The 12,791-nt window shown below is 37.7% G+C and overlaps 1 protein-coding gene across 1 annotated transcript; it reads left to right on the top strand.

The window, feature by feature from the left end:
• The first annotated feature begins 9,600 nt into the window (after window positions 1-9,600).
• On the top strand, window positions 9,601-12,155 carry LOC110456419 (filaggrin-like). The gene is made up of 3 exons (XM_021507563.1): window positions 9,601-9,616; window positions 10,616-11,117; window positions 11,342-12,155. The coding sequence occupies exons 1-3, from the start codon at window positions 9,601-9,603 to the stop codon at window positions 12,153-12,155; spliced, it is 1,332 nt and encodes a 443-aa protein (XP_021363238.1).
• Window positions 12,156-12,791: the final 636 nt, after the last annotated feature.

The raw sequence follows: 12,791 nt of genomic DNA, 5'->3' as shown, positions 1-12,791 counted from the left end.
TCTTATCAACTTTGAGTGATGGTTTCATCTACGTTTGTTGATGCTGCGATACATGTCTACTTTACTGTCAGTGTCTCAACATGATGATATATTTTCTGTTAAAAAAACACATATGTTTAACACTCTTTGATTGGGCAAAAACATAAAATGGCTATATTATATGATTCAATGTAAAATTTATAGTTTGTGGTTGTTATTCCAGTCACGAATGCTAGCGATTAAGAAGTGAAATATAAACATAAAACGTGGAGAATATTAAAACGTTACATATGTTTTTGATACTATATCAATCATAGAGAAAGTGAATGTCACATATGCATACAATGTACATATATGATATCTGAAGGTTAGAAATGATTGATATCAGAACGGTATTTACATGAGCCTGCTAAACCATCAATTAAATACAAGTTTAGATATTAAAACAGAAATTTTAGTTTATAAATATTATTTTAGGCAAGCAAGGTTATTTATAGTACATGATTTACGTATTTCATTCTTTTCCACATTTTTGGTAGTATCATTTGTCACGCGATCACTAATAAGCGGCAGCGGAGATATGTGTGGCCTGCCGGAATTGTTGGATACAGCTGTAGCAACAAGTGAAATTTCAAGTTTCTTTGAATCGAGGTATCGTTCTACAGCATATGCCAGCAAAATGAGCGTCAATCCTTTTATGCGTTTATCAGGTGTCTTAGTTTGCACTCGTATGTTTAGCGAGTAGATGTATTTCTCTCGGGCTAAATCACCTGGGAAATATATCCAAACGCAAAATAGATATTAATTTGTGGGATCAGATGATAATAAATTTATTTACGCATTGTCAGTAATAACTTCATGTTAAGTGTATTATACTAATGAGGGTATTTTTAACGACTTTGCACCAAAGTGACAGTATAAATTATACAAAACTAACACTTTATTCTTACCTACATGACAGCAGTGCGGTTACGGTAGACACCGGTATGTTAATAAGCATTTATGATTAGAGAAGTGAACTACAATGTACGTGTGTTAATGTACATTAAATCAATTCGGTAGGGGAGGTTAATATATCTACATAGAATGTTGCTTCAGTAAGGTTCAGTCAATGTGTGTTGGTTGCGGAGTAGATGACAGCGTTGTGAAAGAGAATTAAATTATATTCGTTATTAAATCATTTCTTTTAACTTCATGTGAAGGTAGAATGTAAATTCAGTAAAACTTTGTTATAAAAGAAACATCAATAACCTATATGTGTAAATATACGAAAAGATGTATACTGCAAGTTTAATGAGTACCGTATATACAATGTATCTGTATGTGTTTAAAACAATTATTGATTGTTTTCTTATTACATTACATTGCATTCGTACATTTATATAAGTATGACAGAAAGTATGTGATGTTTGGTGTGTTGTTGTTAATATGATCAGGAATATTATATTTTAGAAGCCAAATTTGTCACGGAAAGAAAAAAAACACCAAGATGATGTTTATAACTGCCACTTAATTTCACCAACCATAACGTACCTTATACGCTAGTCTTCTGGAAAATGAGTGGACTTTTTACAATACATATGTATCCAAACAGATTAGTATATATATCAATATAGTAGTTTTATGATTAAATAGATTTTATTAATGAACGTAAAACAAATGTAAGTAACACATCTTTTTGACAGTGGTTACTGCTATATATTTGCATACTGTCAATCAGACGATGACGTATACACTTCTGTCACGTGAACTACGAGGCAACACCCTGGATTTACGTAATGCTATTGCTATTTGCATGACATGGGCGACATTAAAAAACTATCACGCAGTAAAAATAGTTGTGATTATCATAATATTGCACGTGCATGTAATAAGACTAAACAAAGAAGAAATGTCTACATAAAGCAACATGTAACCTTCATTTGGAGATTTCACATCATTGTATACTAGGACGGTAATTAGTCTTAATCTTTATAACTGTAAATGTATCAAGTTGTTCCGGTAAAGGGTTATTTCACTTTCAGAACACCTGGTCCTTTTTTCATTGTTATTTTCACGTGTCTGTATATTAATCTTTCCTTTGTTTGCATTTTGTACTATTTCATCGAATCTAAGTTTAAAATAAGGTTTTGTGTTCACTTCAATGATATGTTTGGTTCAGTTCTGTATACTTCAAGTTTGGTATAAAATTGCAAGCAAACAACAAATATATATATAACGATGTGAATGATAAGCAATTGGATTACTTTCATTTTCACTTCCATTGTGAAACCTTGACACACGTTATCCTATAGGTAAAGTTTGTGTTACAATCATTTTCGGTAATTGTGTGCTAATACATTTTAATATTTACCTACACACGAAATTGAGAAGAAATAAATACTTCATCGTCGATACACTCAAGTAGAGCACCAGACCCTTATATTGGATACAAAGAATTCCTTGCACCATATCAGTAATATATAGCAAGGATATATATTATTGTTTTTTAATATAACAAGGACGTAGTCTCCGTACCTTTTCTTTCTAAATGTAAAACGTGACTTAGTTTCTTGCAATTTTACAAAGGAAATTTCATCAGAAGTGACACACTTAATTCTACACCAAGTTTAGAAACTGGCCATACTTAAAATTCACCACATTTTTCGAAATGAATTTGTAATAAAAACAATCAAATCGCTATATTCCAACTAAATTATCCTGAAGATCCTGAAAAGGCTGTATTCCGAAGAAGAACGGCTTTATTACTATTATAATTAGCATGATCAAGACGGGTGCAACATGTAGTGTTTTATTATTGTTATATAATTACATCAAGCCCCTGTGCATATTGATCTGTGACGTAATATCACTTATATGTATTGAGCATGTGCACTAGTGAATAAACGATATGTGAAGCGGCCATTACTGAGTTGTTAGTTGTGTTCAATACGAACGGTTGAATCCGAGGACAATCCTACACAACATAATGACATATCCTTGTGTTATTTACATATTCAAGTAAAGGGTACATGCCGTATTCATACCAGCAGACTATTCTTGCATTCACGTATGGAATGAAAAACAAAAACACAAATTGCAGATTGTTCTTACTCTTTTTTGGGGGGCCTCTCCATGTTAAACACGGTTATTCCCATTTTAATAGTATGCCAGGAATTAATATTGACACTTCTTATTTTATAAATACTTTTTAAAAAAACAATATATACTTAAGACTATAAGAGGGAATAGTATATTGCTTATGATTACTGCGGTCCTTGTGTATTAACGATATGATGATGTTTCGTTCACTTTCACTTTATCAGAAAATTATACTTCCAAAACGAGTGACTATGCACTTTTAATGTCAGCAGCGAAATGAAACAATCAGCTCCAAAAAACGTACATGAAAAATAAATGTTTGCATGTCCCACACATGTCAAACTCCAAAGCACAAACAGTTTAACAAGAACAGGCCTAAAGTTCACGCTTCTCTTATCTTTATGTAAGTATTGGAGGTGAGGTTAACATGCAATGGTAGAGTAGAAGTTCTAGGAAAATATACATACAAATATGTATAAGTCCTATCAACATATAAGGTCATCTCAGCACGTGCGTCAGTGTGAATTATGATGCATGCATGCGGAGTCATGGTATGCTTGTGTATTTGCCTCCTTGTGAGAGCGCGGATCTGATGCCGAATGTATAGTGCTATCTAACTGAAATACCATGCCGAAAGCACTCAGCACAGCTTTCCATCCGCCCAATTAGACACTCTACTGACAACGAGTGAACCACTTGTTGTCATTACCGTTGTTGCTGAACGTTAAGCAGGGAATAACAACTACCATTTTAACGACTTTGCTATGTCCCGGCATGGGACAGAACCAATTTTGTTCAACACAGAAGCCAAACATTAGGTATTGTCAAGCAAGATACAAGGCAATAAAACGTAGTTAGAAGCAGAGAGGAATATCAAGATCCAAAATATCGCCATGGGTACAGCAGATCTATTTTGGTCGCTCAAGTGTGCCGAAGAAGAGGGCACAAAAGCAAACCCCCTATTCTGTTTGAGGTTCACTCATTAGTCGCCTCTTACATACATTGCCTTTGATTACAGCAGGTACATGTACATTCTATGGGTATTCTTCTGCAAGAGGATCACCTCCATTTGAACAAATTATACATTTACTCTGCGGCTTCTTTCTGTAATAAAAGCATTCTTCAACGCTGAAGATGTTCCACAAACACCAGCCTAACTCATTTATCATTTAACACTGGAGCCGATTGTACATCATAACTACAGATACATTAGATTGTCGGAAACTGTGACATGCCTTGACAGGAGCTCTCAAGACGGGTGTCATATGTTGTGTAAACACCACTGATCAACTGTTTTAATATCACCTCAGCTTTTGTTGTGTTATTGCGTCCAGATAATGATTGGTTACATTGTCCGCGTGTATAAACCTTTCAGGGTTTATTCCTAGTCATGTTCACCTCGTTTTTATTAAAGACTTTCTGAATTAATGTCAAAGGTAATATTGAACGTAAAAAAAATCTTCATTAATTCACCATGAAAATAACGATTTTAAAGCTTACAAGAATAGAGAACAGAAACTGAGGATAGGTAAATCAAAAATAAAGAAGGTATAACCTGCTTCCACCCACTACCGATACACGACCATAAACTATCGCAAATATTAGGTCGACTGCCAAATGCCTAGACTATCATCGTATGTACCAAATAAACTGATAGCATACACTTATTATTTTACAGTAGTACGTGGCATAGATTTAGTGCAACATTTGCTGTATAAACAAAATATATACACTCCATCGAATCACAAATGATCAACCATAACTAATTAAAATTATACAACTATTTAGTTAGAAAATTCTTTTGTTAATCACTTTTTTAACAACTGTTTTGTTAAAGCTTGTTAAAGCGATAAAGATAATCACATAATATTAAGAATAACAAATATTTCTTTACGACGATTTGTTAGGGATTTATATGCTAGAAAAGAATTTATTTTGACGGCAGTTGGACAGTAACCCTTAAGATTGTATCAGCCATACTATCTAATAATATTATAATGCTTTATATTCAACAGACATAAATTATGCTAACATTAATCATTTACAGACATCTTAATGCCCATTTGAATGTTATAGAGATGTACATAGATAACATCTGTCACCATAGAAACGCACAAATCATGTGTGATTATGAATATAATATACACGTCATCGTAAACTGTCTACGTCATCACGACAGCAGACATGTAACGGCTATGAAAACTGAGCGCTGACTCAGCAATGAGCTATGAACAAAATATAATGTGCATTTACCGTCATCTCCTTTGACTTATTTGCATTGCAGATTATGCTTAATGTACAACAATGAATTTTCAGTTGTGTACAGCATGTTTTTCAGTATTTTTACTGAACATCATTCCACTCTTATATATCCGTTATGACATCAGTGACATTTACATAGGTTAACGTTTTGTTCATTGGTAAATGCTGTTCTTTCTTCTCTTCCTATTTATTCTCCTCTTTCTTCTACTCCAAGTCTCTGTTATCCATTATTATTTCTGCTAAGGAAACAGATTGATATAAGTTTAATAAGTTGTTTCTGGATCCTATTTCATGTTTGTAATAATTAAATGTCCTATATATTGTAATTGCAAATTTACGAAATAAAATATGGTTTATACTAACTGCATTCACGTCTAACTATGTTATAATTAGAATTCAACAATGATATATGCAAGATGTTTAAAGTACTGAATATATGACTAAGATCATTACAGTGGCGAAAAAATGATAGGCGTTAGATAATAAAAGTATCGAAAACATTATAAGAGTAAGATAATCATAGTAGCGAAAAAAATGATATGAGTTATAATAAAAGTACTAAAAACAATGGTATGAGTAAGATAATAAAGAAAACAAAATTCAGTTTTGTTTGTATAAATTCACATTTGATGGCAAACTAAGTAATACATTTATAACGTTTGTTAAAAGTGGCAACATCAACTTTTCCTATACTAGTATAATGGGAATACCAATGTTTTACCAATAGATCTTGATCAAAGTGAGGTAACAACCTCCAATATAATTTTCGAAAAAGTATGCAAATTAGTCTGATACGTATACGGTATGTACCCTTTGCTTGAAAGTAAGAATGATAAGAAGATTACTACACTGTCTGCCTAGTGGTTTTTTTTGTGACATAACATTATTCTTACAATTCGCTCTAAATTCTCGAACATTAAAGCAGTGGGCGATATGACTGAAGTCACGTTTTATTCAACAAATATCTGTTCAAAATCTAATTATTACATTCTGTATGGGTTGACCCATTGACGCAAATGACATTCATTTAAGGATTGATCTGCATTTTGACGGCGTGTACGTATACGGTAGTATGAACTAAGTTGGCAACGAACATATTCTATGGTGCGCGTTAGCCGTCAAATTACAGGTCAATCCTTATATTTAAACCATAAATAATGTTTAAGTGCTATACAAAGAAAAAAATACGAAGCGGGTTGCTACAATGGTAACTACGTTAGCCGTCGTTGCTAGGATAATATATATATAGTTCTAGTAAATCTACATCGATATATTGGTAAATTTGAAAAATACGCATTGAATAACACTATTTTCTTCTTTTCATCGCTGGTGAATGATTAATTAAGTAATGTTAGTAGCACTTCGAACATATTTATTCATCTATAACGGTCGATATGTACACCCATTGGCACATTGTTCTGATAGTGACGCGGTCGAACGTCGTTAAAGGAAGCGACCATTGTTTGCTTAAGCGTCAAAGAATTTGTAATGTCAGCCATGGAATAAGAAGTTTGCCAGCACCCCTTTGTTGCATAATCAAACATAATGGATCTCAAATAGGAACCAAACAATGGCTGTCATCGAACAGTTATCGCACTGAAGCGTGAACGGCGCCATCATAAAAACAGATATCAATCCACCGAGCCTTTGTCATTGCGTAAACACTAATGTATACGCAGTAAGAGTTTACTAAACTGAAGAAGGGAGATATGTAAATATTTTTGCATATCACGTGTGACCTCATCACTACGTATTTATATACTAAAATGACAAAGCACATGACGTATTTGGTTGACGTCCGCCGTGGAACAGCTCTCGATGTAGTTTTGGTATGCTAATATGAATTAATGTCAAACATGATTTTAATGCTTAAATAATGTGTGTAAAGAATACGATGATAATAAACAACTTGTTTAAATTCTGCAAATTAAAGGAAAAAGTAACTATAATTTGTTTGTTTTGTTATCATGCTGTTGCTAGGATTTTTGTTTGCATTCGAATATTTAAAGCGCTTAAAAATATAAATTTATTTTTTCAACATTTATGAGGTAATACATGTAACAGCATTGGATTTCTGGATATATTTAAAATAAATCGCTAGCGCGATTCATGGAATATGTCCAGAAAGCCAATATTGTTATGACCTCATGAATGATAAAAGAAAGATAAAAAAGTATCACAAACACTTACAATTTAAAAAAAACTCCTTATGAATTTAAACTTTATAAATGTTATAAATCGATATATTTTTGTTCCATTTTGGCTTCAAATATTGTTGCTTTAAACTTCCATCCGCATGGTATCCCGCGAGTGTTACTATTATGACGTCAAAATCGATGCTATGTTGTACGGCGATATTCAGTATAACAACCTATATGATGCTTCATTAAACTTTTCCTTAGTTCGCTTGACATGATATACTTAAAATAAAACAAAAAACAATTATGTCCTTATAACTTATAAAGAGATGCGTAAACAAAAATACGGATTTTAAAAAATACATTTGAAAGCTTCAAAGAACATTAACAATTTATGAAATCCAGTTGAATTAAAATAATGTTGAAAATCGATAAATGAATATTATTCATAATGAATACGTCTTCTTTGTAAAGAAAATTGTGTTTCCTGACATTTTATTAATCACATAACCAATATCATAATATATTGCCAGCTGACTTGCTCCTATCTCGTTTAATAAGCTTTCAATATGATGTAAATGTATTTCTACGTATGACGAAAAAAAGGGTTCGTATTATCAAACCAGAGGGACAAAGTTTGTCGTCAAAGTCAGTCGCAGTAAACAGGAGGGACACACAGAAACCTGAGAGAAAATATAATATAGCATATTGTTTAACCACGCGATCACTTTAAGGGCATTATAATGTAATTATCACACTCACTGCACAGATGATTACGTATGTCTACCTGGAGACGTGCTACATGTATGAGCCACGCCTATTTATCGTGCTGATATATTACTGTGACATCAACCAAGTTGTTCATAGTTCAGAGTACAAAACAGCGAGTCTGCACCACGCCTGTATATTGTCAGGTTGATATCCAAACCGCAGTTGTGTCACAAACGTGCCAACGGTGTACACTCATTACTGCATACAATCTTCACATCGTAAGGGCAGATATCGTGAGAATATATATATATAACTTAAACACAATGGGTCAACAGTTCAAAGATATATGCATGTAATTGGCTCAAAATATTAGCTTTAGTTAAACATTTAATGTATTTAAGGTTATTTCGGACGCCTTAGATATGAAGTTGCAACATTGTGGTACGTTTTGTTCGACCTATATGGAAAAATGGTCATATGGTAGAGGAGATGTTTAATCTGCTTTGACATACTAAATTCTAAATGGTTTCTTCCGACAACTGCTGACCAGAGGTTTATATAGAGAATATTACATGCTTTTTTCACAATCACACCCAGTATCAACCCGTGACTCCAATATCAGCCCGAGGGCCTTATGATCTATTTTTCTTTTGAAAGATGTGAAAAATTAGAGTGTTCCAAAAGGGGTGTTTTACGGGTTTTTGGGGCGGATATATAGAGGGCTGATACGGGTTTTGGGGGCTGATATAGAGAGGGCTGATACGTTTTTTTAGTGTGATATGGCGGGGGCTGATATGGGTCAGAGCTGTATTTATTAGTAAGTATGTAATGAACTCCGATATCAGCTGACCAGGCGTTCCTACCCTGATATCAGCTGACCAGGAGGTAAATAAACCTGGTGCTCTAGAAGACAGTGTGTTCCCTGCACCACACGTAGCAACCCCACGAGCTTGTTTTAATGGAAAACACAAATAAGTAAAACGAGATACGCACTTAATTTATTTAGCTTAACAATATTTATATATAACAGAAACAAATCTAACGACATAATATAAACAAACATATTCATTAATGGAAAACACCAAAACGTTAACACTATGACAAAGTAGTTATGCATTACCACAGTGTCAACGCACAACAAAAACAATAAACAGAGATGCAAACACACAAGAAAAACAACAATAGGCCACGACGCAAACAAACGATGACAACACTATGCTACAAAGGAAACTACTGTATCAGGGATAATAAACATGCAGGTCACGTGCACTAGTAAATGTAGTGAACAGGACCTGCATGGTTTTATTTATCATTTCTTTCAGTGATTAAGTAGATTTGGTTTCATGTTTTAAGATTGCACGTCTTATAAACAGCCAAGGTCATTTAAGGACGTGCCTCTATTGTGTAAAGTGTGCATGCATGTGACAGTATGTTTTGGGAGCAGGGTATGTTGGTGTATGTCTCCTTGTAATAGCGCAGATCTGATGCCGGCTTTGTAGTTCAACCTCACTGAAATACTATGCCGAAGGTTCTCAGCATAGTATTCCACCTGGTACATTATACTGACAACGGGTGAACCAGTCATTGCGATCACCCTTAATGCTGAGCGTTACGCAAGGAATAGCATCTACCATTCTTAAGGACATTGGTATGTCCCGGCCAGGAGACAGAGCGCAATGACTTCATCCATTGCTGCCTTTAAACATTGCCTCAATCACCGCTAAGGCCAAACGTGAGATTTTGTCAAGGAAGGCATTAGGAAACAAAAAGCCTTTAGGAAATAGAGATATAATATAAAGATCCTAAATGTTGCAATGGGGGGCAGCAGATCAACTTTGGTCTCCTCAATGTCGCCTCAGCAGAAGACAAAGATTAAAGACACCAAATCTGCAGGGGCCTTATATTAGTCACCTTTAACAAATTGCAGTGGAAAACAGCAGACATGTTCTTTCCCCTCACCGGCAGGTGTGGGTGAATTAAAAATCTCAAACATGTAAGATAAGATAAATTTATATCTTCATTGTATATATTATACATGTAACAATAGTAAATCCTTGCGGACTAAGAACGATTTATAGATTTATAAATTTGACAAATGAATAAAGACATTAAACGAGAAGCAAATGAGATAGTTTATATTTGATAAAACGTTAAAGAAAACATATCACAGCGTCAGCAGACAGGGACGGACACAGCGTCAGCAGACAGGGACGAACACATCGTCAGCAGACAGGGACGGGCACAGCGTCAGCAGACAGGGACGGATACAGCGTCAGCAGACAGGGACAGACTCAGCGTCAGCAGAAAGTGACGAACACAGAGTCAGCAGACAGGGACGGGCACAGCGTCAGCAGACGGGGACGGATACAGCGTCAGCAGACAGAAAGGACTCAGCGTCAGCAGACAGTGACGAACACAGCGTCAGCAGACATTGACGAACACAGCGTCAGCAGACAGGGACGAACACAGCGTCAACAGACAGGGACGAACACAGAGTCAGCAGCCAGAGACGAACATAGCGTCAGCAGACAGGAACGAACACAGCGTCAGCAAACAGGGACGAACACAACGTCAGCACACAGGGACGGGCACAGCGTCAGCAGACAGTGACGATCATAGCGTCGGCAGACAGGATGGACTCAGCGTTAGCAGACAGAGTGACGAACACAGCGTCAACAGACAGGAACGGACACAGCGTCAGCAGACAGAGACGGGCACAGCGTCAGCAGACAGTGACGAACACAGCGTCAGCAGACAGGTACGAACACAGCGTCAGCAGACAGAGACGAACACAGCGTCAGCAGACAGAGACGGACACAGCGTCAACAGACCTGGACGGAAACAGCGTCAGCAGACAGGGACGGGCACAGCGTCAACAGACCTGGACGGACACAGCGTCAGCAGACAGGGACGAGCACAGCGTCAGCAGACAATGACGAACACAGCGTCAGCAGACAGAGACGCACACAGCGTCAGCAGACAGGGACGAACATAGCGTCAGCAGATAGGGACGAACACAGCGTCAGAAGACAGAGACGGACACAGCGTCAACAGACAGGGACGGAAACAGCGTCAGCAGACAGGGACGGGCACAGCGTCAACAGACCTGGACGGACACAGCGTCAGCAGACAGGGACGAACACAGCGTAAGCAGACATTGACGAACACAGCGTCAGCAGACAGAGACGAACACAGCGTCAGCAGACAGGGACGAACATAGCGTCAGCAGACAGGGACGAACATAGCGTCAGCAGACAGGGACGAACACAGCGTCAGCAGACAGGGACGGGCACAGCGTTAGCAGACAGTGACGATCATAGCGTCGGCAGACAGGATGGAATCAGCGTTAGCAGACAGAGTGACGAACACAGCGTCAACAGACAGGGACGAGGGACGAACATAGCGTCAGCAGCGGGCACAGCGTCAGCAGACAGTGACGAACACAGCGTCAGCAGACAGGGACGAACACAGCGTCAGCAGACAGGGACGAATACAGCGTCAGCAGACAGAGACGAACACAGCGTCAGCAGACAGGGACGGCCACAGCGTCAACAGACAGGGACAGACACAGCGTCAGCATACAGTGACGAACACAGCGTCAGCAGACAGGGACGGACACAGCGTCAGAAGACAGAGACGGACACAGCGTCAACAGACCTGGACGGAAACAGCGTCAGCAGACAGGGACAGGCACAGCGTCAACAGACCTGGACGGACACAGCGTCAGCAGACAGTGACGAACACAGGGTCAGCAGACAGAGACGAACACAGCGTCAGCAGACAGGGGCGAGCATAGCGTCAGCAGACAGGGACGAACATAGCGTCAGCAGACAGGAACGGACACAGCGTCAGCAGACATTGACGGACACAGCGTCAGCAGACAGTGACGAACACAGCGTCAGCAGACAGGGACGAACACAGCGTCAACAGACAGGAACGAACACAGCGTCAGCAGACAGGGACGAACACAGCGTCAGCAGATAGGGACGAACACAGCGTCAACAGACAGGGACGAACACAGCGTCAGGAGACGATCACAGCGTCAGGAGACAGGGACGAACACAGCGTCAGCAGACAGGGACGAACACAGCGTCAGCACACAGGGACGAACACAGCGTCAGCACACAGGGACGAACACAGCGTCAACAGACAGGGACGAACACAGCGTCAGCAGACAGGGATGGTGTCGACACAGATCCTGTAATATCGTATGGCATGCCCAGACCTACGTTGTGAAGTGTAGCGTTAATGTCTCGACAGTCTACCAGGTGGATAACACTGTGGTTGACAAGCACTTATTAATATTACATTGTACCTCTTCATGACACCACAGAACACCTGGGGAGCGTGTGCAAGCAGCAGAATTCTATTAATTACAAAGACACGGTTGTAACCAGTCTTGTTAAAATTATGACAAATTAACGCAGATATTTCTGTTGGCAGGTTTTTAGAAATTTTAAAACTCATATTTAATAAATGTTTTAAAAATCACTTTGACGTTGAAATCTTTCGACTTTATGATTTCCGCTACGTATTAACAATGTAATAAACATTCAAGCTTTATCTTTCTGTTAAGCTTAAACAGTTGTACTGGCTAGTAAAAGGACATATGTAAAAAAC

Source organism: Mizuhopecten yessoensis, unplaced genomic scaffold, assembly GCF_002113885.1.
Source record: "Mizuhopecten yessoensis strain PY_sf001 unplaced genomic scaffold, ASM211388v2 scaffold29, whole genome shotgun sequence".
Taxonomy (NCBI): Eukaryota; Metazoa; Mollusca; class Bivalvia; order Pectinida; family Pectinidae; genus Mizuhopecten; species Mizuhopecten yessoensis.
The sequence above is the reverse complement of the archived record's forward strand: the minus strand, read 5'-3'. Positions and strand labels throughout refer to the sequence as shown.